The sequence below is a fragment of the Miscanthus floridulus genome, chromosome 5, assembly GCF_019320115.1.
Source record: "Miscanthus floridulus cultivar M001 chromosome 5, ASM1932011v1, whole genome shotgun sequence".
NCBI classification, from domain to species: Eukaryota; Viridiplantae; Streptophyta; class Magnoliopsida; order Poales; family Poaceae; genus Miscanthus; species Miscanthus floridulus.
The window spans coordinates 944,728-968,587 of record NC_089584.1 but is presented as its reverse complement, the minus strand read 5'-3'; the positions used below and the strand labels follow the sequence as shown (position 1 = coordinate 968,587).

At 47.2% G+C, this 23,860-nt stretch overlaps 1 protein-coding gene across 1 annotated transcript; it reads right to left on the bottom strand.

Moving 5' to 3' along the window:
• Positions 1-21,982: 21,982 nt before the first annotated feature.
• On the bottom strand, positions 21,983-23,826 carry LOC136451237 (protein ATAF2-like). The gene is made up of 3 exons (XM_066451961.1): positions 23,631-23,826; positions 22,696-22,994; positions 21,983-22,600 (listed from the first exon to the last, which is right to left on the bottom strand). Exons 1-3 carry the CDS (start codon positions 23,824-23,826, stop codon positions 21,983-21,985), a joined length of 1,113 nt encoding a protein of 370 aa, XP_066308058.1.
• Between the last annotated feature and the right edge of the window lie 34 nt (positions 23,827-23,860).

Here is a 23,860-nt window from a genome sequence, read left to right as displayed (position 1 = left end):
CAGTGGCACCACGACCGCGAGTACCGGCGCCCCTCCTCTTCCTCCCCGCGCCGTGTCTTCGTCGTGTCCGCACCCACCGTCGCAGCTTCTCATGCCTCCCACGGTCCGCTGTGAGCTTTGCCTCCCCGAGCCACTCAGCTGCAGCGCTACCCCTCCCCAACTCACCCTCCTTTTCCCCGTACCAGCCTGAGCCCGTGCGCGGCTCCACACCTCCCTCTCGCTCGCCCGAGCCACCGAGGTCATCCAACGTTTGCGCGTAGCTCCATTTCACCTCGTCCCGCCCTACCGCGCTGGGCCCGCTGCTCTTGGCCGCGCCTGCCGTGCTCTGCCCGGTGTCCGCACCACCGCCGTGCCCCTCCTCTTCCTCCTCTGCCGCGGTAGTGCATGGCCGCCGTGCTCGCCTGCCTGCGCCCGTCGTCTCGCCGTGCCATTTGTGGGTGCTCCATGGCCGGCCACAGAACGCCATGGCCGTGTCTGCACCATCACCGGGTGCGTCCTACTGCTCCGTCGTGCCCCACAGTCGCCAGTGTCCCACGCTGCGTCCCCATGCCGAACTACGCTCCCAAGCGTTGCCTCACCGACGTCCGCTCTAGCGCTACTACGCGCGTGAAGCTTCGCGTCCCGTGCTGGGCCGCTGCTCCACGGTCCCACCGCCATTGCTGGCTTATCTGCCGCGGCCGCACGTGGCCATCGGGGAGCCCTTCTGCCTGCGCGCACCCCTTTGGCCCCGCGCTGCCTCGCCGTTCCATCGCGGCGTGCCCGAGCCACCGTGGCTACTGCTGCCCCGGTCGTCCTCTGCTTTTGGGGAGAGGGAGAGAGCAAGGTGAGAAACAAAAATAAGACTTTTCCTTGGATCCAGTCGCGTGACGCTAGACTCAAGTAAATAGTGTTGTTGGATCTAGCTTGAAATATAGAATACCGTAGGGTCGTTTTGCATAAAGACGCGTGGGCCAGCTTGTCTAGGCCGCTTTGGCCGTTACCACATGTCTCACTATGGCTGGGCCGCTGCCCACGGCCTGCTCGCTGCCCCGCCCGGGCCGCTAGCCATGCACCGCGCCTGGGCCACCGCCCGCTTGCCGCTGGGCCGCCGGTGGCGCTGGTCGCTAGGCCGGCTGGTGCTTCACCGCCTAGGCTGGCCTTGGGCCGCCACGACCTGGGTTCCACGTCGGGCTAGCCGGCCTTGTCCGGCTAGGCCTAATGCGGCCGGGAAGCGTTTCTATTTTTTCTGCTAGATTTATTATTTGTTTGAAATGGCTAAAGTTTGTAAATCCGTAATAAATGAAATAAAAATCATAAAATAGTGAAACCAATTTTGTTAGTCTTCTTAAATCAGGATCTACGTATTAGTATATTTTGTTCACATAGTTCGATAATATTCTTGGAAGCTATATAATTAATTTAAGGTACTTAATATTGTAAAATATAAACTTGTAGGGATTTCTGTGGTAAATTGGTAATAGCATTGGATCTAAAATTTCTACAGTAGATCCCTAGCAATATTAGGTACTCACTGTAAATTTTGTAGCTCCAGAATAATTAGTTTGTTAAATAGATAATGATGATATATTCCGAATAAAGATTAAATTGACAGAGTAAAATAAAGAAACACCTTGGGTTTATATAACTAAACAATTATTGAGAAATAACGTCTTATCCGACAGCGTGTATATGTAGCCTAGTACGGTCGTCGTTAGAACTAGCCGTTAACTTGAGAGGCGTAAATCGTACTTTACGAGTCACGATTGCAGTCGATTAATTATGTCTTTGTATTGCATCGCATGCATATCATATAGGTACGATGATGGATCAACGGATCGATCGAAGGATGATTGGGAATCCGAAGATGGTGTAATGGTATTCTCTCTAGGAGATGATGCAATAGGTTTTTCTATTTAGATGATGGTGGATGATCTAAAGATACAAATACTAACTTTTGATTATATCTTACCTAGGCAAGCTCCGGTGCATAACCCCTACTTTTCTGCAGTTTAAATTATATTTATGCATTAAGTTTTAAGGAGTTGAATGAAACCCACTTGCATATATATATATATATATATATATATATATATATCTTTATCCTAGGAGTCTTACTAGTATGACATGATCGTGTAGATTGCTGTGCTATAGGACTCCGGTAGAAGTCGAGTGATTGCCTGTCACTCGTGAGAGATGAAATATATTATTTGGCTATTATCACTTGGAAAAATATAAATGGTGGAAAGAAAAATGGTGACCTGGCAGGAATATGGTTTGGGTATTGGTGGGTGTAAAAGGTTGTGTCGCCGTGGATGCGGGGCATGGCTTGGTTACACTGCTTTCTCTGTCTGGTCGGTTAAGGACCGATCGTTGCATAAGGCTCTAGGCAGGTCACAGACTTATTATCCCAAGCACATACTTATGTATGGGCGCTTGGAAGACTTTTTGCTCTCTTGTCGTGGATCTAGCTCTTTCCAGACCGACTGTTAGGGTTTTATTTTGGTGGAGGAGGTCCTTGCACCACACTGAGTCCGGGACTCAGGGGCGGGGGCTTAGAGTCCCAGTTTGGATGGGGACCTGGACACCTAGGACAGGAGAGTGATGGGTTGGTCCTACTTGTGCCTAGGGTACAAGCGGGGCGTGTGTTTTTGGGGTACCTAGCTAGGGGTATTGATTCGCGAATCGCCGGGAAATCCAGTACAACTTGTCTATGGTTTAGCATCGTAGTAAGAACGGAAAGATGAAAGATGGAATGGAAAGAGGAACTCTGATTGCTTACCACTTGCTTGAAGGTAGCACAGGTGCTTACATAGAGTGATAAGTTAATGAACCAATGCGGCTATTAATAAAAATTGAATATAAGGACGCACACTTAGTAATGTTTCCTACAAATGCAATAAACCCACAAGCCAGATAACCTTGCATATTCTTGGAGTCTTTTTTTTCTCCTGTCGGGTAAGTCTTGCTGAGTACAATTGAGTACTCAAGGTTTTATGCCCTCTGTTGCTGGTGACAGGTGGATGCTAGAGCTGACCTTTAGGATTCCTTTACGCTGCGATCATAGTTATTATTTATAACTCTCACCAAATGCTTTTATAAGGAAAGTTTCATAATCTGTTGTCATAGTTTATATAACAATACTTCATCATGTCATGATTAGATATTTATTTTCGCTGTAATTCTGGTCACATGTTTATATTCCGCTGTTCAATTAAATTGCTCATAACTCTAATAATATGATTTTATTCCGCTGTTATATTAATAAATACTATACTCTGATGTTGTACTAAAAGTGATGTAAGAAATGGTTCAGAATGATGTAAGCTTTATTATCTCATTTGTGATCCTGATGGCAAAAATATGGATTTTCGGGTTCTCCCCTGGGGTGTGCCCGACGAAACCGAGTAATTTAGTGTTCTCCTTTGGGTGCTTAGTGTCTAATGGAAGACAAGTACTCCTAGGAGGCATTAGATTAGGCGGTTCTGCCACAGGTGGTATCAGAGCACAAATGAGGCAATAAGGCTTCGAAAACCTTTTCTAAACTAAAATTTGACAACTCATTTTTGCAAAAAGTTAGGACGTTTGTATGCGAAGTTATATAAGTAGACCTATTACTATGGTTATGTATCTAGGATAGATGGCACTCTGTTGACTTAGGTAGGCTTAATCAATTTTTCTATAGGTACACTGACTCGAGCATAGTCCGATAGTATCGACTAGTTACAGGGAGAGAATGATGTGCCAAAAATCTGAGAACGATTGCCCTATATGTTGGCAACAGTGAAAGAACGTATAGGATGTGCATTCATGCATATCCCGTTTGTGCATTGTAGCGCTCATATTGCTGGTATATACGCCATCCATAGGTGTCATGCGTGTCGTATTGTGCACGAATGACTCGTTCCTATTCTAGAGTTAGGTCTGCACTGTGGCTTCGTGTTTCGCGTTCACTGTGGTTCACGCCTGTTGTGACCCATGTCTCTCTGTACCCCTTTTCTACGCTCTTGTCAGACCCTTGCCCTACAGTCGTACTAGTCAGCAATGGCCTCGCACGTCGCTCGCCTCAAACGCACGAAATTTGGTTGATTCATCGTAGTGATCCCGTGTAGGAACCCTGGTGAACCGCGCCAGCACCACTAAGCGCTCTGCCTTTATAATCAGAGCCTGACTTAACTATTGGTATCACCACTCGACGCACTTTAGCTCGCTTAGCTTTTCCTTGGGCAAGCTTTTCGCTTAGCTTTCCTTGCAACCACCGCTAGAGATGGCTGGAGCCTAGGTTAGTACCTACTGCCTGAATGTTGGGGGTTTTCCTTGAATCCTGCATGCCACCCTACAAAAGCTCAGAGTTAGAGATCGTCCCGAGTATGAGGGCCGTGAGTATGAGGAGCATGGTACTGAGAGGTGTGAGGTTACCATCTACATCGGGAAGAGTGAAGAATTCCCCGGCCTCACCGAAGCTTGGAGTGTGACCGCAACCGGGTTTCACTTCGTCGACACCTACCAGGTTGTGGCCCGTAAAGCCTTGCAGTACCTCTGCCAGATCTATGAGGAGCCCATTGCCCATACCCCCATGCGGTTCTTTCCTCATTTGGACAAGAATTGGTGGGCATGGAGGGCTCGCATGGAGGCTTTGCAAGGGCGGGATGCACAAGAGGACAGTCCCACCGTGGCGCACTCAACCACATACCTGCTCGCTCTGGATGAGCAGTATGATCGTCAAGCCTTAGAGCTAAGGGCATGCCTTTGACGTGCCGAGGAAGCCGAGGTCTTCAATTGAATGCTCCAGGTGCAGCTCGCCAAAGCGCATGCCAGTACTGCAGCTGCTGAGAGCCGGGAGGCTACCATGGAGGAATCTCTGAAGGAGGTTGAAGATCGGCATGTCCATCAGCTGCGGGTGACCTATCTTGTCACTAGGGCTGAGCAGAGGGCGTTGGCTACTGAAAGGCAGGGTGCCCCGGTCTTGGAAGGGATCCCTATCCACCCGCCAGAAAGAAGAAGAACTGGTGTTGCAGCACCGCCAGCACCTCCACCGTTGGAAGTGTTAGAAGCAGAGCCCTTGATTCCTCTCACTTAGCCATTGCCATGAGAAGATGTAGAGTAGTTGCCTTGTAATGCTGTACCTGTAGTAGTAGTGATTTTTGTCGCTTTCCTCCATATTGTACTCTTGCCATTGTTGTTGTCCAGAGTTGTTGAGATCGTCCGACTGTAGGCGAATGCTGTGTCGTGAATGGGAGCCTGAATGCCTGTACGTTGTACTCGTATAAGACTGTTGGAACATGCATTTTATTTATTTGACGGTGTTTATTGCGTTCATCTACCCTCAGTTCGTTAGACGTGCTTAAAGTTTCCTGGGTGATATTAAGCGGGTTACAAGAGAAGTTGCCATTCAGATGCTAGTGGATCAGCCGCGATTGGATAATATAAGACACTGTATCGACTAATTATGGATATCTCAATAGAACACTTAAATCTCTTTAAAACAAATCCACCATTGGATTTGAATTCCTTGTCCCTTGTTGTGAAGGGAACCCTTGCTGTTTGAATCTTCCTTTGCATTACCCCTCTTACTCTGTGGTCTATGACCCATCGCCTTCATGGCGTGTAAGTTGGTAGTAGTTGCCTGGTTAATAGCTTATGGTGTTGTGACGAAACCGAGGGCTCCCTGTGGAACTGTTGCCACATGTGACGTTGCTCGGCACGCGCTGGTATCGAGGTTGTTAACCAAGTATCTTTACCAAGTTACACCATTGTACCATTTTGTTTTAAAAAATTTCTCCTTGGAAATGTTCAGGTGTTCAAACGAGAAATCCACAATGGATTGATGAATTAGTGTTCTCTCAAGGTAGATAAGAGGAGGTGGTTTTGGAGGAAGAAAGTATGACGTGGTCTCAGTCTGCATGAAAGACGGATGTGGTCAAGGAAGGAAAGCAAAAGAAGAGTAGTAAGGAGAGTTAGCCTCGGGTAGTCAGGACTAATAGAAAAGTCTGAGTAGACGTCTTGTCCCAAGCCTTGTGCTTAGTGGACCGCACTATGCATGCTGGGTCAATTCGCTGCATGCCCTGCAAACGCCGCCTGTGTCGGGATCTGTAGTACCCTGTTTTTGCGTGGCCGCGGCATCGTGCAGTGCTCGCTATCTTTGTGCACTGTGCGTTTCTCCTTTTTCCCAGCATCTGGTCGGCTCTTGACTCTCACGCCTCGTCCCTCATACTGGACCCCCCATTTCCCCTTCCTTTCTTTCTTCTTTTTGTGGACACGACCACTGCACGCCTGCCTCGTCGAGCGGACCCCCTCTCCTCTCCTTTATTTTTCCCTCCGCTGCTCACGCAGGAAGCGCACCATGTCTCCGACCTTATCTCCACAGCATGCACCGTCTGTGTATCCCATCCCCACCGCCTCCGCTTCTGGTGTGTTGCTTTCCATCTCCATTCGCCTCTATAAAATACCCTTGGTCCTTGCTCTTCTTCTTCATTCCCATCCACTTCAATCCGAGTAGAGCTACGACATCCAGTTGACACTGTGAAGCTAGGTTCGTCAATCTGAGGTGATAGTGTAATCTGAGGAGAAGAAAGGATCTGGGTTCTGAAGAAGTTTAAGTTCTCTTGGTTAGTTTGGTCTTAGGATTCACGATGTTTTACTTCTCAGTCGACTGTTTCTGGATCTATTGGTGCTATGCCATGTTTTGGATAATCATCTTCTTGTTGATTCTCCATTGTCCTCGTCTATCTCGACTTCTAGAGTAGGTCTCGGTTGTACCAGGTTGCTCTTAACCATGTATCCCTAGATTCTCATGTGGTTTAGTATTCAAAGTCATGTAATTTCTGATCTACGTAATGTAATCGTGTTACCCCTCTCCTGGTTCTTGCTTCGAATCTTGGGACGAGATTCTTTTTAAGGGGGGTTGGTTGTAACACCTCTAGTGTTACGATCTTGTTTAGCACCGTGATTTAGGCCTAAAAAATTTCCTAAACAAGTTAATCGGGTTAAAACTTAAAATGAAATAGAAATGAAAATGAGAGTGCCTCTGACCACTTGTCCCACCTGCCTCGTGGGTACGACGGTGTCGTTTTCCCTGCTCTGAATCGATCACCTGAGTTACTCGTGTCGCGCCATGATGTCCCTATATTGATGAAGTTGGCCGAACCCTCACGCTGTTTGCTTGCTCTATCTCTGATCGTCCTCAGCCATCCCTGTCTGTTGTCTCTGCACAAGAGTGTACAAGTTGACCGATTGCTCATCTCTTGCTCGTGAAGCTGGTATTCTGGTCCGAAATTTTTATTTGGAGCACATGGTTCTTCCCCCTATCCTCGCCTTGTCCTCTCATGTTCCGTGTGTGTTGGCGCGCAGCTGCCGAACCACTGCCACGCCATGTCCACTCCCTGCCTTATGTGCACCGGCACCGTCGATGCTGTGCCAAGCTGCTGGCTGTCGTGGTTTAGTTGGAATAGCAAGCGAACTGATCGACGGAACATCTCCCTGCCTCTGCTGTCTCCGTAGCCGGTGAGCAAAGTTCCAACTCATGAATTCCCACGTCTCTGCCTCGTCTTGTCCCGGTCTGCCCTCTGTCTCCGATTGCATTGTCGAGCTGCCATCCACCTACCGCACCTACCCGCGTACTTCTTGAGCGCCGAGTCCACGCCATTGTCTGCCACTCTTCATTGCCTCCGTCATTATCCTCTCTCTGCCTCCGTCCTAGACCACAGCCACGGCACCATCACAGGTCACAGCGGCACCATGACCGCGAGTACCGGCACCCCTCCTCTTCCTCCCCGTGCCGCATCTCCGTCGTGTCCGTGCCCGCTGTCGCAGCTTCTCGTGACTCCCGCGGTCAGCTGTGAGCTTCGCCTCCCCAAGCCACTCAGCTGCAGCGCTGCCCCTTCCCAGCTCGCCCTCCTTTTCCCTGCACCGGCCTAAGCCCGTGCGTGGCTCCACGCCTCCCTCTCGCTCGCCTAAGCCGCCGAGGCCGTCCAACGTTTGCGCGCAGCTCCGTTTCGCCTCGTCCCGCCCTGCCATGCTAGGCCCGCTGCTCTTGGCCGTGCCTGCCGTGCTTTGCCCGGTGTCCACACCACCGCCGCACCCCTCCTCTTCCTCCTCTGCCACGATCGTGTGTGGCCACCGTGCCCGCCTGCCTACGCCAGTCGTCTTGCCATGCCATTTGTGGATGCTCTGTGGTCGGCCGCAGCACGCCACGGCCGTGTTCGCATGCCATCACCGGGTGCGTCCCGCTGCCCCGCCGTGCCCCACAGTCATCGGTGTCCCATGCTGCGTCCCCACGCCGGACTACGCTCCCAAGCGTTGCCTAGCCGACGTCTGCTCCAGCGCCGCTGCGCGCGTGAAGCTTCGCATCCCGTGCCAAGCCGCTGCTCCACGGTCCCACCACCATTGCTGGCTTATCTACCACGTCCGCACGTGGCCGCTGGGGAGCCCTTCTACCCGCGCGCTGCCCCACCGTTCCAGCGCGTCGCGCCCGAGCCGCCGCGGCTACTGCTGCCCCGGTCATCCTCTGCTTTTTGGGGAGAGGGAGAGAGCAAGGTGAGAAACGGAAATAAGACTTTTCCTTGGATCCAGTCGCGTGACGCTAGACTCAAGTAAATAGTGTTGTTGGATCTAGCTTGAAATATAGAATACCGCAGGGTCGTTTTGCATAAAGACATGTGGGCCAGCTTGTCTAGGCCGCTCGGTCCGTTACCACCGCGTCTCACCATGGTTGGGCCGTTGCCCACGGCCTGCTCGCTGCCCTGCCCGGGCCGCTGGCCATGCGCCGCGCCTGGGCCACCGCCCGCTTGCCATTGGGCCGCCGATGGCGCTGGTCGCTGGGCCGGCTGGTGCTGCACCGCCTGGGCTGGCCTTGGGCCACCACGGCCTGGGTTCCGCGTCGGGCTAGCCGGCCTTGTCCGGCTGGGCCTAATGCGACCGGGAAGCGTTTCTATTTTTTCTGCTAGATTTATTATTTGTTTGTAATGGCTGAAGTTTGTAAATCTGTAATAAATGAAATAAAAATCATAAAATAGTGAAACCAATTTTGTTAGTCTTTTTAAATCAGGATCTACCTATTAGTATATTTTGTTCACATAGTTCGATAATATTTTTGGAAGCTATATAATTAATTTAAAGTACTTAATATTGTAAAATATGAACTTGTAGGGATTTCTGTGGTAAATTGGTAATAGCGTTGGATCTGAAATTTCTATAGTAGATCCCTAGCAATATTAGGTACTCACTGTAAATTTTATAGCTCCAGAATAATTAGTTTGTTAAATAGATAATGATGATATATTCCGAATAAAGATTAAATTGACAGAGAGAAATAAAGAAACACCTTGGGTTTATATAACTAAACAATTGTTGGGAAATAACGTCTTATCCGACAGCGTGTATATGTAGCCTAGTACGGTCATCGTTAGAACTAGCCGTTAATTTGAGAGGCGTAAATCGTACTTTACGAGTCACGATTGCAGTCGATTAATTATGTCTTTGCATTGCATCGCATGCATATCATATAGGTACGATGATGGATCAACGGATCGATCGAAGAATGATTGGGAATCCGAAGATGGTGTAATGGTATTCTCTCCAGGAGACGATGCAATGAGTTTTTCTATTCAGATGATGGTGGATGATCTGAAGATGCAAATACTAACTTTTGATTATATCTTACCTAGGCAAGCCCCGGTGCATAACCCCTACTTTTCTGTAGTTTAAATTATATTTGTGCATTAAGGTTTAAGGAGTTGAATGAAACCCACTTGCATATATATATCTTTATCCTATGAGTCTTACTAGTATGACATGATCATGTAGATTGCTATGTTATAGGACTCCGGTAGAAGTCGAGTGATTGCCTATCACTCGCGAGAGATAGGAAATATATTATTTGGCTATTATCACTTGAAAAAATATAAATAGTGGAAAGAAAAATGGTGACCGGGCAGGGATATGGTTTGGGTATTGGTGGGTGTAAGAGATTGTGTCGCCGTGGATGCGGGGCATGGCTTGGTTACACTGCTTTCCCTGTCTGGTCGGTTAAGGACCGATCGTTGCATAAGGCTCTAGGCAGGTCATAGACTTATTATCCCGAGCACATACTTGTGTTTGGACGCTTGAAAGACTTGTTGCTCTCTTGTCGCGGATCCAGCTCTTTCCGGACCGACTGTTAGGGTTTTATTTTGGTGGAGGAGGTCCTTGCACCGCACTGAGTCCGGGACTCAGGGGCGGGGGCTTGGAGTCTCAGTTTGGACGGGGACCTGGACACCCGGGATAGGAGAGTGGTGGGTTAGTCCTGCTTGTGCCTGGGGTACAAGCGGGGCGTGTGTCTTCGGGGCACCCAGCTGGGCACACTGATTCGCGAATCACCGGGCTATCCGGTACGGCTTGTCTACGGTTTAGCACCGTAGTAAGAACTGGAAGTGGAAAAGGAGAAGGAACATCATCGATTGCTCAACTCTTGCTTGAAAGTAGAACAGGTGCTTATATACAGTGGCGGATATAAGCCTAGGGCCATTATGGCCACGGCCCTAGGTGTTGGCCCATTTTCTCTACACTGTAGCACAATGTTCCAAAGAGACCCAATTAATGTATCAAAATGAGTCCATGGAGTGGCCCTAGGCGTTGGGCCAGCCCAGCTCCGCCACTGCTTATATAGATTGGCTAGATGAAAACTTAATACGGTTTAACATCGTAGTAAGAACGGAAAGATGAAAGATGGAATGGAAAGAGGAACTCTGATTGCTTACCACTTGCTTGAAGGTAGCACAGGTGCTTACATAGAGTCTATAATAAACAAAGCAAAGGATCAAGGTCTACTGGAATTGCTAATCCCCCTGAGATATACTAATGAATTCCCAGTTATCCAGTATGCTGATGACACACTTATAGTAATGAAAGCATGTAGTAAACAACTCTGGACACTTAAAGCACTACTACACACATTTGGGGAGTCCACTGGGCTGAAGGTGAATTACAACAAGTCAGTAATGGTGCCCATCAATACTAGTCAGGACAAACTGGATCATTTAGCAAGGACCTTCAATTGTGCAACTGGAAGTTTGCCCTTCACTTACCTGGGATTACCTTTGAGCCTCACAAAACCAAAAGTGATTGATTTCTCACCCCTAGTCAGCAGATGTGAGAGGAGATTGGCTGCAACATCTATCTTTTTGAATCAAGGAGGCATGTTTGAAGTCACATATGCAATATTTTCAGCCTTACCAACCTTTAGCATGAGCACATTTCTTCTGCACCAAACTGTTGTTGACAAAATAGACAAGTTCAGAAAACTATGTTTATGGAGAGGGGCTGATGTGAATGCCAAGCAAAAACCAAAGGCTGCTTGGCCAATGGTTTGCAGGGAAAAAAATGAGGGGGGTCTTGGAGTTCTAGACTTAAGTCACAGAATGAAGCACTTCTGATCAAGTACCTGCATAAATTTTTTAACAAGGAGGATATGTTGGATTTAGGCCCATGTTTGGCCTAATCTGAAAATTCCAAAGCATGCACAACCTATAGTCCCATATTGCTAATTCAAGGAGAGGTTGCCTTGCTTAAATATGGGAGTCTCCTCTCTATGCAAAATAGGTAAAAATAAGAGAGAAGGAGACTGTTGCTACACGCACGCGCAGCTCGCGCGCATTTTTCGCGTGAAAAATCGCGTGACTTGTGACTTGCGACGAGCGCGACGCGTACGTGTACAGCAGGCTATTATTTGTGCAGTTTCTATTTTTTATGCTGAGCGTAATGGTGCTTCAATGTGATTGAAACTGCCGTTTTAAACAGTAATAAGGTGTGTCAGTTTCTGCTGTTTGATTGCAGCATTTTCTGTCATTAAATTGGGCAGTTTTTACTGCTTGATGAAGGGAATTGATGCACTATGAAGGCCTATAAAACCAGGAGACGTCCTGGTTGAAGGGTACGGATTCACACGCTCACCTTCCCACTCGCTGTGCTGAGATTCTCGCTGCTGTGCCTCGTCGACCTTTCAGTTCGGCGTGCACCGGACTTGAAGAGAGCGGGATCTCCGAAACCACTGCCGCGAGACTCCTGCACGGGGCGGCAATCAGGTTTTTGGGCAGCGTCTACACGCGACCGCTTGGTGATCTGCAACATCTACTTCAACACGTTCGACTACGTTTTGCGCGGGATCATTGAGTAATTTCCTTGCGCAATCCTGTTCTAGTCAATATGTTGCCTGTTTACTTGTGTTATGTGCTTGCATCATTTTTTATATATGAGTTTTTCCTCCAAACAAAATCTGGAATGTATATTAGGCACTTATTTCCAACATTCCAAAAACCTGATTGTGCCTATTTCTATGATCTAGCAATGGCAAATAATGCATCTGATGCCATGAAACCTGAGAGGTTTGGAGGTGAGAACTTCCGCAGATGGCAGACAAGGGCCAAGTTTTGGCTCATGTCATTGGGGCTGTGGTGGGTGATATACCCTGTGTTTCCCATCACAGAGGAACAGACCATGCAGTTTGAGAATGCGAATAACACCGCATTGGGCTGCATCCTCACCATTTTGGCGGATCAACTCTATGATGTGTATATGAATTACTCATCGGCCACCATGCTGTGGGAGGATTTGGAGCAAAAATATGCAGAAGCCGAAGCCGGTCGCTGGCTGTATGTATGCGAAAAGTTCTTTGATTTCAGCATGGACAGTGCTAAATCAATTGTAACTCAAGCACACGACCTCCAGCTTCTGGTTGGCGAGATTGCACATTTGGGATGTGCTTTACCTCCAAAGTTTGTTGCAGCAGCGATTGTTGCTAAACTTCCTGCAGAGTGGCGTGATTTTGCTACAGCTCTGAAGCACAAAAGAGAAGAGATTTCTATTGAAGATCTCATTGCAGCTCTTGATGTGGAAGAGAAGGCAAGGGCAAAAGATGTGCAGGTGAAGAACGTGCAGAACAGTGCCAATTTTGTTCAAAACAAGAAACAATTTAACAAGAAGAAGGGTCCCAAGGCGAATAAGGTTACTAGCTTTAAAAAGAAGAAAACAGAGAAGAAAACAGAGAAGAAGGATCTGAAGAATCTCACCTGTTTTGTGTGCGGTAATCCTGGTCACTTTGCCAAGGATTGTCCCGACCGCAAGGACAGGACCACTGAACTGAGCAAAAAGTTCACTAATGTGACCATTGGCGAGGCCTCGACTTCAGGAGGGTACGGTAAATCTCCTGTTGTTTATTCTGCATTTCAGTCTATCGACTGGTGGGTTGATACTGGTGCAAATGTTCACGTGTGTTCTGATGCTTCCTTGTTTTCTTCATATCAGGCAGCAGGGACTTCCAGCGTCCTAATGGGAAACGGAACGCGTGCTTCTGTTCTTGGTGTTGGTACGGTAGATCTGAAGCTCACTTCAGGGAAAACCATCCAATTGAAGAATGTCCAGCACGCACCTGCGATAAACAAGAACCTGCTGAGTGGGTCTCTCCTGTGTAGGAGTGGTTATAAGCTAGTATTCGAGTCGAATAAAGTTGTAGTGTCTAAATTTGGGGCTTTTATAGGAAAAGGCTATGACAGCGGAGGCTTGTTCCGCCTAAGTACTATAGATTCTTGTTATAGTTTGAATATTACTACTGGTTTGAATAAAAATTCTGCTGATGTATGGCATTCGAGGTTCTGTCATGTTGGTTTTGATACAATTGCTAGAATGTCCAGATCTGAGTTAATTCCTAAATGTGACATAGTCAAGAATTCTAAGTGCCAAACTTGTGTGCAAGCAAAACAACCTCGAAAACCTTTTAAGGCATTAGAGTCTGAGAAGAATCTGGCACCACTAGATTTGATCCATTCTGATTTATGTGAGATGAATGGTGTTTTGACTAAAGGAGGAAAAAAAGTATTTTCTTACTTTTATTGATGATGCAACACGTTACTGTTATGTTTACTTGCTGAAGTCTAAGGATGAAGCGCTGAACTATTTTAGAATATATAAGGCAGAGGTTGAGAACCAGTTAGAAAAGAAGATTAAGAGACTTAGAGATGATCGGGGAGGAGAGTATATCTCTAATGATTTTTCTAATTTCTGTTCTGAGCATGGGATTATCCATGAATTTACACCACCCTATTCACCACAATCAAATGGTGTAGCTGAGAGGAAAAACCGGTCACTTACAGATTTGGTGAACGCCTTATTAGAGAGTGCCGGTATGCCAAAGATGTGGTGGGGGGAAGCAATCTTGACTGTAAATTTTGTGCTCAATAGAGTTATCACCAAGAGAAGTGACATAACTCCATACGAGGCATGGAGGGGCAGAAAACCCAATGTTAGCTTTCTGCGAACATGGGGATGTTTGGCGAAAGTCAACATTCCAGAGCCGAAGAAAAGGAAACTTGGGCCAAAAACAGTCGATTGTATTTTTATAGGATACGCTCAGAATAGTCCTGCCTATAGATTCTTGGTAGTTAAATCCGATACTCCAGAGATTATAGTAGATACAATAATGGAGTCTAAGGATGTTACTTTCTTTGAGGATATCTTTCCTATGAGACCAAGTAGCAGTACTTTAGAAAATCTGGATGCAACCATTCCTAACTCTGAACAAGTTGAGAACATACCTCTGCGAGAGAATAATGAGGAGGATAACAATTCAGACATCACTCCGCGCAGGAGTAAGAGACAAAAGGTTCAGAAATCTTTTGGAGATGACTTTATTGTATATCTTGTGGATGACGTGCCTACGACTCTGGCTGATGCTTATGCGTCTTCGGATGCTGACTATTGGAAAGAGGCAGTCCGTAGCGAGATGGACTCCATCATGACAAATGAGACTTGGGAAATCACTGAACGTCCTGTTGGGTGCAAACCTATTGGATGTAAGTGGATTTTCAAGAAAAAGATGAGACCAGATGGCACGATTGAAAAATATAAAGCGAGGCTTGTGGCCAAAGGCTTTACCCAGAAAGAAGGAGAAGATTATTTTGACACCTATTCACCTGTGGCCAGGTTAACCACCATTAGGGTGCTCATTGCATTAGCTGCTTCCTATGGTCTACACATTCATCAAATGGATGTAAAGACAGCTTTTCTTAACGGAGAGTTGGAGGAAGAAATCTATATGGAGCAACCTGATGGTTTTGTGGCTAAGGGACAGGAGGGTAAAGTTTGCAGATTGTTAAAATCATTATATGGCCTAAAACAAGCACCCAAACAATGGCATGAAAAATTTGATCAAACCTTAACTTCTGCTGGTTTTGTTGTAAACGAAGCAGATAAGTGTGTATACTATCGCCATGGTGGGGGTCAAACAGTGATCTTGTGCTTGTATGTGGATGATATACTCATATTTGGGACTAACACTGCCGTGATTGACGAGGTCAAATCATTCTTATCTTCATGCTTCGACATGAAGGATTTGGGTGAAGCAAGTGTTATCCTGAATATTAAGTTGATCAAAAATGAGAATGGGATTATTCTAAATCAATCTCATTATGTGGAAAAAATACTGTGTCGCTTTGGCTTTGAGAATGCCAAAGTATCCCCTACGCCCTATGATGCTAGTGTAAAGCTAAGGACAATAAAGGCGAAGGGTTGGATCATTTGAGATATTCACAAATAATTGGGTCCCTCTTGTATCTTGCTGGTGCAACACGTCCCGATATATCTTTTGCTGTGAGCAAATTAAGTCGTTTTACTTCTAATCCAGGGAAGGATCATTGGGATGCACTGGAGAGAGTGCTACGTTACCTGAGAGGTACAATCGAATATGGAATTCACTATACTGGTTATCCATCTGTATTGGAAGGATATAGTGATTCCAACTGGATTTCTGATGCAGATGCAATTAAAGCCACGAGTGGCTATGTGTTTACACTAGCAGGTGCTGCAGTTACCTGGAGGTCATGTAAACAGACCATTTTGACGCGGTCGACCATGGAAGCTGAGCTTGTAGCACTTGACACGGCTACCGTTGAGGCCGAGTGGCTAAGAGAGCTACTCATGGACTTGCCACTGGTAGAGAAACCAGTTCCGGCAATCCTTATGTACTGTGACAACCAAACGGTACTGATCAAAGTTACGAGTACTAAGGATAATTCGAAGTCCTCGAGACATGTGAAGCGGAGGCTTAAATCTGTTAGAAAGCTAAAAAACTCTGGAGTAATTGCTGTGAATTATATTCGCAGTGAGAAAAATCTAGCAGATCCCTTTACAAAAGGGCTTGCACGGACAGCGATTTCTGTTGCAAACATGGACATGGGGTTGAGACCCATTTAGTTGCAAAGTAATGGCAACTCATTTCCTTTGATAGGAGATCCCTGATTTGGAAAATGAGAAAAACAAGTTACTGTTGTAACAGGGAGTACAGATTGTTAAAATAAGAATAATAAAAAAAATATTACCCATGTTCCATGAAATGTACTCTCTTCTGTATGGAAGGCTGGCTATTATGCCTTAATGTATTCTAGTGTCCACCGAGGGAAAAGGTATCGTCCTACAGGATACCTAAAATGAATACACCTATGTGAGCTAAACTGTTAGGTCGCAGTTCATGAGAGTGGGGTACTCTTTGGAAAGCTCCTGAAAAGATCGAGGAGCAAGACCTTTAAAAGCTCCGTTTGGACTTGGCGTTCTTGCAGCCTAGTACCAGTTGGATCTTCAAGAGAAATCTGACAGCAAAAAGCTATGAATTCAAGGCTTAGTCCATTCACAAGCTGCTGGAAGATGGACCTGGTTGATCTAGGTGTAAGTTCAACCCGTACGGGACTTATACTGAAAATCTGGTATATATAAAGAATGTTCAGTACAGCAGCTTTGGAATTGGTGGGGGATTGTTGGATTTAGGCAGTAATAAGGTGCTGAGATTGGGTGATTGAAACTGCCGTTTTAAACAGTAATAAGGTGTGTCAGTTTCTGCTGTTTGATTGCAGCATTTTCTGTCATTAAATTGGGCAGTTTTTACTGCTTGATGAAGGGAATTGATGCACTATGAAGGCCTATAAAACCAGGAGACGTCCTGGTTGAAGGGTACGGATTCACACGCTCACCTTCCCACTCGCTGTGCTGAGATTCTCGCTGCTGTGCCTCGTCGACCTTTCAGTTCGGCGTGCACCGGACTTGAAGAGAGCGGGATCTCCGAAACCACTGCCACGAGACTCCTGCACGGGGCAGCAATCAGGTTTTTGGGCAGCGTCTACACGCGACCGCTTGGTGATCTGCAACATCTACTTCAACACGTTCGACTACGTTTTGCGCGGGATCATTGAGTAATTTCCTTGCGCAATCCTGTTCTAGTCAATATGTTGCCTGTTTACTTGTGTTATGTGCTTGCATCATTTTTTATATATGAGTTTTTCCTCCAAACAAAATCTGGAATGTATATTAGGCACTTATTTCCAACATTTCGCACGCGTCATGCCACCCTGGCTATTACAGTATAAAACAACGATATTGATATAGACCCACACCTAGCTCTTCCGAACTTGCTTTCCCCTCGCTCTCCCCCGCTCCGCCCACTCGCTCTCCGTGCCGTCCCCGGGACGGGGACGTCGCGCCCACGCACGCGAGCTCGCTGCGCGCCCGGGCCACTCGTGCTCCCTCCCTCCTCTCTGTGCAACCTCCATGCCACCCCGCGCTCCCAGCGACCCCCGCTCCCACCGGAGACGAGGACGACTGCGACAACTTGGACGAGGTAAGGACGGTCCTTCTCTGGATCTGAGCTCTCCCCTCCGCCTCCTCTGGATCTGAGCGCTCCCCCTCCTCCTCATCTGGATTTGAGCCCTCCTCGTCGTCATCGTCGTCCTCCTCCTCCTTCACTGGATATGAGGGACTCGGTGGCGGCCAGGGTTCCGGCGAGCTCTGTTGCAGTAGCCTTGTTTTACTGTTGCAACAAGTAATATTTCTTTGTTGTATTAGTCTCTCTTTTTTTGTTTCTGATGTTGCATCTCGCATTGCAGCAGCCTTGTTCTGCTATTGCAACAAGTAATATTTATTTATTGTATTAGTCTTTTTTTCTGATGTTGCTTTCTCGCATTGCGCTTTGTTCTGTTTGTTGCAGTAGCCTTGTTCTGATGTTGTAACAAGTAATATTTATTTATTGCATTAGTCTCTTTTTTTGATCTTGCATCTCGCATTGCAGTAGCTTTGTTCTGTTATTGCAGTCGCCTTGTTCTGATGTTGCAGTAGACTTGTTCTGATGTTGCAAACAAGTAATACTTCTGATGGGAGTGCGGTGAGGATGTGACGCGCCTAGCGGGGCACAACGGGGGGATGGGCGGCGTGGTGGGATGGCGGTGCGGCGGAGGTCGGGCCGCGCGCGAGCGTGGGATGGGACGCCGTGACTGGCGAGTGACGCTCGGTCCGGATTGGTTCGCCGTATTGTATCTGAATACGTGGATTGGTTGGGATCGAAACGAGTCGGACGGACCCAAGGCACTAAGTGCTCCGTTGTTTGGTCGGGATCGAAACAAGTCGAGGTGCGTCCGGACGCGCGCAGCTAGCCGGACGTCCGGGCGCTAGGAACGCCCATAAAACAACTAAAAAACTTCATCTTCTTTGTTTAGCATCAAAACTTCAGATCTTCCTTATTTGTCCAAACTTCGAATTTTTCTTCCCTATCCAACACTACCGTGTGTTTGGACATACTATACCGTGAACTAACATGTGGGGCACAGGTAACAGAAAGGGGACAAGGGGATGGAGGGCGGCGTCGCGGTGCGTGGCGCGCCAGGAGCCGTGCGCGCGACCTGCGCGGCCGGGGTGGGCTTCCCGCGTGTGGCCGGCGCGGCCAGGGCGGGCACCGTGCGTGATTCTCCGGCGCGGCCAGGGCGTGAGCCCGGGGCACCATCTTGGCATCTTTTGCTCCGGCTGATTGGACAAGGAAGCCTCCTCCTGAGCTAGCTGTTGACGTGTGGTAGTAATGGGCTGTTTATGGGCCAAGCAGATTTAAGAAAAGTATATAGTTTAGTGAATAACAATACTTATTCTTCAGGTTAGAGGTCTAACCTATGTTGTTCACTCATTGCTTCATATAATTTGTGTCATCGCAATATGTGTATGTATTTCTTTTTCATGCCTTTAGTTTATCTTCTCACACCCATGCCGTTGTTCAAGTGCTCATGAAAAAATAGCCAAAAAAAAAATAACTAGAACACTTGGAGGGGCAAAAATGTCTTTTCACATTGCAACTTAACACAGTTAAGTGTTCAGCTTACTGTAGTGTACGTCAGTTTAGGAACAAAAATTCCAATTGGTGCTAGATAAGGTAAGATTTGAAGTTTAAGTGCTAAATTGGAAAGAGCAAGTTTTTTGGGTGTCAAATAAAGATTTTTTTTTCTCTATAAAAGACTGATTACCAATCCATCTGTTTTGAATTATATGTCACTTTAATTTTTTGGTACATCAAATTTACTATTTATCTAACAACATTATGTCTATGTACATAACAAATTCAATGTAACAAAAAAAAATCAAAATGACTTATGTACTTACTAGCTAGCATATAATCTACAATCTTATATATACGTGTGATACGAGTATTTAATTTTTTATTAATGGATAAATTCAGGACACACGTACGGCTAATCGGGACTGAAAGCATCTAGGACTCTAGTTGGGTTTCGGTGATTAATGATAATACATGACTACTATGACTAACGTGTATTTTGCAGAGGCAATTAAGTTAGGTCATGGTAATAGAGATCGATTGAGCTATCATTGTGGTCATGCCCCTACGATGGAAATTGTTTCGGTTTTCAAAGGATGAACGACAAGGTTAAGGATGGACTAGTTCTAAGTGTCGATTGGAGTGGGGATTGGAGTGGAAGAGACACTTAAATAGTTTAGGATTTTATTTTTCCTTTGGCCGTACTATTAAGGGGGTTATGGACGGGTAGCTTGACCTAGGTGAGTCTAGTGAGTTAGGTGTGGTGCACACTTGCTAAATCTAGCACTAGATAGCTCCTAAGAAGCTCTTAGATCCATTGGAGCAAACTTTATTCACATATGATCGAGAGTTGGAAAGTGAATGGATGGTCAAATACTGACCGGACGCTGGCTTCGGGGTGACCGGACACTGGCGCAGAGTCCGGTCAGTTCATTTGATCAAGGTGAAATCGTCTGGTGCGACCGGACGCTGAGTCCCAGCATCCGGTCAACTCCAGTAAGGTTCCAGAGAGAAAAAATCACGACCGGACGCGTCCAGTCAGTGTTGACCGGACGCTGTCCAACGTTCGATCACATCTTAAACACTAGAGTTCAGGAAGAACTGACCGGAGCGTCCGGTCAACATGACCGGAGCGTCCGGTCACCCTGCAGAAGCACATAATGGTTCATTTTTTAGCCATGCTTATAAATACTTCCTCCATTCGTGTGTGTGGGTACTTTTACTCATTCAAAGAGCTGAGAAACACCTTTGAGAGTGCCAAGAAGAGCAAGGTCCTAGTGAGGTGATTGAGATTTGAGAATTCCAAAGAGAGCTCTCATTAGTGAAAGCAATAGTAGCAAAGTGTGCATCCACCCTTCTCATTAGGCTTATCGTGGTCAAGTGAGAGTTCGTGCTTGTTACTCTTGGTGATCGCCATCACCTAGATGACTTGGTGGTGATTGGGAGCTTGGTGATCATCCGGCGGAGCTTGTGGATGACTCAACTCAAGTTGTGAGCGGTTGTGGATGATTCACCGCGACGGAGTATCAAAGAATCAACCCGTAGAGAGCACTTGATCCTTGCGCGGATCAAGGGGGAGCTACACCCTTACGCGGGTGCTTCAACGAGGACTAGTGGAGAGTGGCGACTCTCCGATACCTCAGCAAAACATCGCCGCATTCCTCCTTCTCTCTTTACTTTGAGCATTTACTTTAAGCAATTCAATTTTTGTCATTTACATTGATAGAATTGCCATGCTAGAGTAGGATTGGAACATAGGTTGCTAAACTTTTGTGCGGTAGATCAATAGAAACACTTTCTAGGCAAAGGGGGTTAAATGGGCTAACCATAGGACTTAATTATTGCAAAAGAAATTTAGAATTAGCCCAATTCACCTCCTCTTGGACATCTTGATCCTTTCAGGGACCTACTTACTCTATCTCTGTATTCATTTGCTAATTAATAACACAATACCCATATTATTTAGAATACTTTAGTATCTCTATCTAGTGGTGATAAATTTACCAACTAATCTATATATGTTTTCATCCTTTGCACTACATCTGGGTGGGTTCTTAATATGTATTTAGTAGAAACTATAGTTCAGGTTATAGATATAGCAGCTCTTTGTTTCATCTTTTTTGCGTTAATTATGAATCTACATTTTTGTTCTTAGTTTCTGTTTATTAGTTGTTGCAACTTTTTATTCATGTGTTAAATTCAAAATTTAGACTCTAATCCCTAGCTAACTACGTTTTTGGTTACTACGATAGCGCATAAACAATCATTATTTTAGGCTGCAACATGAGACTAATTAAATAAACAAAGTATCATATCTGCACTGTTATTATAAATGAAGCCATCTTTCAATTCACGAACATAACAAAATAAATACAGAACATCATATATATGCACAATACAATACTTGTGCGCAAGCTACACTGTTGTCTTCAGTCGAGGCAAGAAATTTGCTGCTCTCTACTGATAAGGCTAACAAGCTAGTACACTCATAAATAAAGAAACGAGTGGTAGCAAGAGCATGCATGAAGAATAATACACACGTAACTAACAGTGTACGTACATGGGATCTATTATTAATTATACTTTGACGCAAATATATCTGTAGTAATACTACGTGCATATATATGTACCAGTTTATAGTACATATATATATATATATATACTCTGAAGTAACAACAGGCTATAACTAATCATTAAGATCCGATCCGGAGTAGTTGACACGTCGGATCGATGGCAACGTACGTGAAATGGCAGCAGCTAGGTAGCGCGCGAGCGTCAAGTCAACGAACGTAGGCCGCCTCCAGCATGGATGCATGATGGGGTGGAGTGGAGTGGAGCGAGCATGGGGTAGACAGGCCAGGACGACCCAAGGAGTAGCTAGGAAGCTAGCTTAGCTAGCTAGAACACCTCGTCGGTGTCGGATATGGAGAAACATGTGGGCGACGACATGCTGTGTTGGTGGTGGTCGTCGTCGTCGCCCCTGCTGAGCATCGTCGTCATGTAGTTGGCACGCTTGGCGCTGGGCTGGAGGAGGTAGAGCTCGTCGATGGCCTGGAACGACAGGTTCCTCTTGATGGACTCCAGCACGGAGACCAGCCCATGGTGATGCTGGGTGTGCGGCGGCGCGGCGCTGGCGGCGCCGGGCATGCCGCCGTGCCCGTGCCCGTGCCCCTGTTCATGATGCATATGGTGGGCGGACGGGGACCCGCCGAGCCCGCCGCTGGCCATAAGGTACTGCAGCAGGTCGTCTCCTCCGTCGTCGTCGTTGTTGTTCCAGTCGATGACGACGTCGCCAAAGCCGCCGCCGGTCCCGGCGTCGGGCACCTGATGATGTCGCAGTACCTCCCTCTGAGTTGCTGTGGCCATCTCCAGCTGGGCGTGGTGGTAGTCGGTGTCGTTGGCCGGAACGGCGGCGCGGGTCGTCGTCGTTGTTATTCCCTCGGAAGTATCGTCCATGTCCGCCGGGCCCAAGGAGACGCCCTTCTTGCGGACGCGGCAGAGGACCCAGTCGTCAAGCTGCACTCACCATGCATATGCATGAAGATGAGTGATACGTACGACGCTGGTAGTCAGGTAGTAGTGGCAGTGCATAGTTACACACACGTACATACCCTCATGGAGTTGGCGACGGTGGGCCTGGCGACCACCGCGGCGGCGTCGGTGTCGAGGAGGCGGTACTCGTGCATGACCCACTCCGTCTTGCTTCCCTTCGGGGAGCGCCCCTGGTAGAAGACGAGCGCCTTCTTGACGCCCAGGCAGTGCGCGCCGCCGGCCGCCAGGATGGGCTTGTCGGTGCCGGTGGCCTTCCAGTAGCCGGAGCCCGCCGTGCGGTTGGGGCGGGCGCCGTTGGGGTACTTGCGGTCACGAGGGCTGAAGAAGAACCACTCGCCCTCGCCGAACATGGCCTTGTCTGCATGCATGCATGCAGCATATATATATATGGACGACGGTTATTAAAGTTGATCTCGTGCGTGCACCACCATCAGTCCACACACGCTGTACTAATGCACGCATCGAAATAAAAGTCATCGTATTATCTTGTGTACGTATATAGTATCAAACAAGCAATAAGCTAGCCCTGTCCGTGCATAGTTTGTATCTAGCGGACAAGACAAAGAGAAGGAGACGCTGCCAGTGCTAGCTAGCAGCTAGAGTACTTCCCTTGTTCTCAACGACCACCACCGGTGCCGTACCTACACCTATAGCTAGCTCTAGCTTTGCTTGACGAGGGCGAGAAATTTCCATAAGATCCAGATCTATCGTCGAATATTAAAGGAATAATAAATAAAGGATATATATCTCGAGTGTGCATCGATCGTCTAGCTAGCTAATTTCACGGGCGAACCCCGAACGAAATGACAGGCGAATTGAATGATCTACTCACTGACGGCGGATACATATGCGATAGATCGAGGATATATATGGAAGTTAATTAAGATGATGCGGCCGGCACGGCATGGATTGGAATTGGATGCTGGAGCAGCTAGGTACGTGTAGCAGGAGCGACAAGGTGATTAACGAGCTACTAGAGGACGACTGGACTCACCGGGGAGGTCCCATGGGTCGAACTTGTAGATGTCGACGTCGGCGATGATGGAGGTGACGGAGGCGGCGGTGCCGGCGATCTTCTTCTTCAGGTAGCACACGATGATCTCCTGGTCCGTGGGCTGGAATCGGAAGCCCGGCGGCAGATGGCACCCGCGGAACACCAACGACGAACCTCCTCCTGCTGCGCCTTCCATATAACTATCTATATAATATATCTACCTTTCTATA